The 3,848-nt window shown below is 58.2% G+C and overlaps 1 protein-coding gene across 1 annotated transcript; it reads right to left on the bottom strand.

Moving 5' to 3' along the window:
- Positions 1–989: 989 nt before the first annotated feature.
- On the bottom strand, positions 990–3,590 carry CD93 (CD93 molecule). Its single transcript, XM_008587793.1, has 2 exons — positions 1,657–3,590; positions 990–1,451 (listed from the first exon to the last, which is right to left on the bottom strand). The coding sequence occupies exons 1-2, from the start codon at positions 3,588–3,590 to the stop codon at positions 1,427–1,429; spliced, it is 1,959 nt and encodes a 652-aa protein (XP_008586015.1). The 3' UTR covers positions 990–1,426.
- Positions 3,591–3,848: the final 258 nt, after the last annotated feature.

The raw sequence follows: 3,848 nt of genomic DNA, 5'->3' as shown, positions 1-3,848 counted from the left end.
AGAGAGAAAGAGAGAGAGAGAAAGAGAGAAAGAGAGAAAGAGAGAGAGAGAGAGAGAGAGAGAGAGAGAGAGAGAGAGAGAGAAAGAGAGAGAGAGAGAGAGGAGAGAGAGAGGGAGGGGGGAGAGAGAGAGAGCGCGCATGCGCTATGCACCACAACATCCTAAGGGAATCTTTGCAAATGTACACATTAAAATGAAGATATACATTAAAATGGCTTTCAGTAGTTTTTGCTGTTACAAAAGATTTTAGTTATTCTCTCTTTCCCTCTTCCTCCCCTTCCCGCTCCTGTTTTAAAGAAAAGAGAGAAACAGGACCAAAGTTCTTCAAGCATCCTGCGTGACTAGTCCCCAACCTGAATCCGCAAATCAGGATTCAAGTTCTCAGGAGGCAATGTCGACTGAACTATGAACTGTGCTAAAATGCTTTAACATGACGGCTTTCAAAACACAGCCTGTCACTCCCCTCCCACATCCTGTGGAAGACAATCCCAGTGAAACACCTTCCAGGGCTCTCCAGTCAAGGCACCCGACTCAGAGCAGAGTGGCGTGGAGGGCGGCACGCAGGTGTCTGTGGCCTGCATTGGCTCAGAGATAGGTCGTCCTGGACCTTTCTCCTTAGCAGTGTTCATCCCATCAGTAGTCAAGTGTGTGTTAACGTCAGTGCATTTATGAATTAATTCAAGTATTTGTGAAACAAGGCCCCGGCCTCTCCCTCTCTGGCCCTTTAGGTTATGTGTTTTCTCAAACACCTTCAACCCACTTCAAGCAACTTTCCTCATACTTTTCAAACTTCACTAGCAAATAAACTATTTCACTTGAGAACTAGGGAATGCAGCCTCCTTGCTACCTGCACACTGATCACTGTTCCGGCTGCTCTGGAGGATTCCGACGGTGTGGGCTCAGCAGGGCTTGCAGTGGGAAACACAGACAGGAAGGCAAGTGAGAAATGCCTGCTGTCCTGAGGCTGGCCCCCCGACAAAAACAGAGCTTCTATTTCACCAAACGATTGATGGGCTTTTTTCTGTCACACAAGAGGAACAAATCATTTCAACCTGAATTTGCATCAGCAGTCGTCCTTATGCTCCTAAGGGACTGAACTCAGCAGGGAAGTGGTTCACAGAGATCCTCAGCACCTGACCTGTCGGCCCTGATCCAGAATCAGTGTGGAAAATGAAATCAGTCACATTCGGATTTGGAAAGGGAGTGAGAGTTCGTGATATTCACAACAGCCCACTTCAGGAACACCACACGCATGCGGAAAATACCTGTACATTCCCAGCTGCCAGGCTTTTAAGGAGAAGGTTTACAGCTGTTTGCTAAGATTCCAGTCCAGTCTTTCAGAAGGATGCGGGTCCCCTGCGGGCGGGGACTTAAAAGCTCTGGGGATGGTGGCAGCCGACTCTACGTGTCTCGGGCCACCTCACCTTCAGCAGTCTGTCCCAGGTGTAGGACTACAGAAAACACAAGACGACAGCATTGGAAGCCACCGTGCCCCTGCTGCTCGCACAAGAGACCCTCGTCGCTGCAGACAACGACGTCCTCGGGGGGGACCGGGGTGGGACACCTGGCGGGGACCCTGTGCCTGTCCCGCCGCTGCCTGTCTGCCCCACCGCCAGTGCCTCCCACCTCCCCAGGTGACCTCAGGGCCTCCCTTACCTGTACTGATTGTCAGCGGCCCTGCTGTCCCCTGGCTCTGGAACCCACGAGTAACTGTCTGTCGCACTCTGGGGCTTCTTCTCCTTCATCTCCACCCTCTTCGCTCTCTGCTTGCGGAAGACCAGCAGCCCCAGCGCCAGAGCCAGCAGGAGTAAGATGGCCACCACGGTGCCCAGGATGTAGAACAAGAGCAGCTTTTGCCCGTCGGTGCCATCATCGCTTTGGGTGGCCACGGAACCCCCACCAGCAGACTCCCCGTGGCCAGTGACGGTCGTGGGGTGGTGGGTGCTGGGCTCCACCCAGACACCAGGGGGCCCCGTAGGGCCCAGAGTCTCAGGTGCGGCAGAGGTGATGGGGACGTAAGATGGGAGGGAAGGTCTCTTTGCAGTGAGCGCTGCCTGGGAGGTCCCCTCAGGGCCCCTGGTGGGACTGGACGTTGCAGCAGGAGGCATGGTGCTCTTCTCACTTCCTCCCTCATCCTCCTCCTGGGGAGGCCCGGTCTGTGGTCCTGGGGACATGGCACCCCTGGTGCAGGAGACCCCGTTGGGGGCCAGCTCCCAGCCTGGCAGGCAGCCACAGTGGAAGGACCCAGGCGTGTTGAAGCACAAGCTGTCGCAGAGGCCGTGCACCAGGCCTGCACACTCGTCCACGTCCTGGCACTGGGTGCTGTCCTCCCCGGCCAGGACGTAGCCCTCCTTGCAGGAGCAGTGGAATGAGCCATCAGTGTTGATGCAGCCCTGGGCACAGGGCGAGTGGCCAGGAGCACATTCGTCCACATCCTGACAGACCCCCTCTCCGGGGCTGCCAGGCTCATAGCCCACCCAGCATTTGCAGTGGAAGCCCCCGGGGGTGTTGACACACTCCTGGGCACAGGGGGAATCTTGGCACTCGTCCACGTCCATGCAGTCCAGCTGGCTGGAGTCCAGCTGGTAGCCTCTGGGGCAGCGGCATGTGTAGCTCTCCCCGTCAGGCCCAGGGATGCATGTGGCCTCCCCTCCACAGGGGCTGGAGCTGCAGGGGTTCCGGGAGACACAGGTCACCAGGTCATCCAGCAGCTGGAACCCCGGCCGGCAGCCGCAGCGGAAGGTACCAACCCCCCCATCAAAGCAGTCCTGCTGGCAGCCCCCATTGTTGAAGTTGCAACCGTACTTGGGGCTGACACAGAGGGGGCCCGAGCTGCCCCAGTCGAACACATCGGGGCTCTTCTCCTTGCACAGGAAATGCTGGCTCTTACTCTCGTCCCCATCACCGTCCCCACAGGCCACGTTGGCCATAGAGGCAAAGGGAACAGCCTCCAGGGAAGAGCTGGTGGCCTGGAACGGGGTGGTGTAGGTCACCTGGCCGGGGCCCCCCAGGGCCAAGGGCCGACACATGCCCTTGAAGCTGAACTTGCACACGAAGCCCTCAATGTTGCTTCTGGGAGAACTGGGGCTCCCACAGGGGCCCTCGGACCACTTGGGGAGGTTGCTGGGTAGGAGTGGCAAGGACAGATCTAGCAGCAGGGACACGCAGCGCTTGGAGATGCAGGAGCTCCTCACCTCCTTGTGCCAGTTGGCATAAGACGAGTCCTCCCCGCCGCCCACCCAGCTGAAGTTCTTCAGCGGCAGGTTGGGGTCCAAGCACTTGCCCTTCTCTCGCTGGAGCCCAATCCAGAACTTGCCCATCCGGGCCACCGGGAGTGCCTCAGGCCTCAGGAGCTGGGCCAGGGTGCGCTGGACGTGTCGGGCCTCCTCCTCGCTCTTCACCGTGGCCAGGTTGCCACCATTGGTGCTGCAGTGATGCTGGGCCTCGGCCGCACTCAGCTTGCCCCAGTGGGCCGTGTAGCAGGCAGTCCCCGCGCAGACCACGGCCTCCGGGTCAGCTCCGGTCCCCGCCCAAGGCTGGCTCAGGAGCAGCAGCAGCAGCAGACCCATGGAGGTGGACATTCTGGCCATTGTGTCCCCCTCAGCAGGAAGCAAGAGGCCCAGCAGCGACAGCAGCAGCTGGAGCATTTATCTCAGCTCCCAGTTGTGCTCCGAGGGGAGCTGAGGGCTGAGCTGCAGCCGCACACAGAGGCTGCGGGCTTTTCACGTCCCCCTGACCCAAGGCGCATCCTGTGCTGTTGTATTTCTTATTTCTCACCGGATGCTGGGGCTTCCTGCAATGAATAGTTTTCTGACTCCTGTTGCCTTCATCACGGTTTTGTTGTTCAT

Source organism: Galeopterus variegatus, unplaced genomic scaffold, assembly GCF_000696425.1.
Source record: "Galeopterus variegatus unplaced genomic scaffold, G_variegatus-3.0.2 Scaffold4544, whole genome shotgun sequence".
In the NCBI taxonomy this organism is placed as follows: domain Eukaryota; kingdom Metazoa; phylum Chordata; class Mammalia; order Dermoptera; family Cynocephalidae; genus Galeopterus; species Galeopterus variegatus.
Note: the sequence above shows the minus strand (reverse complement) of the source record. Positions and strands in the feature narration are given on the sequence as shown.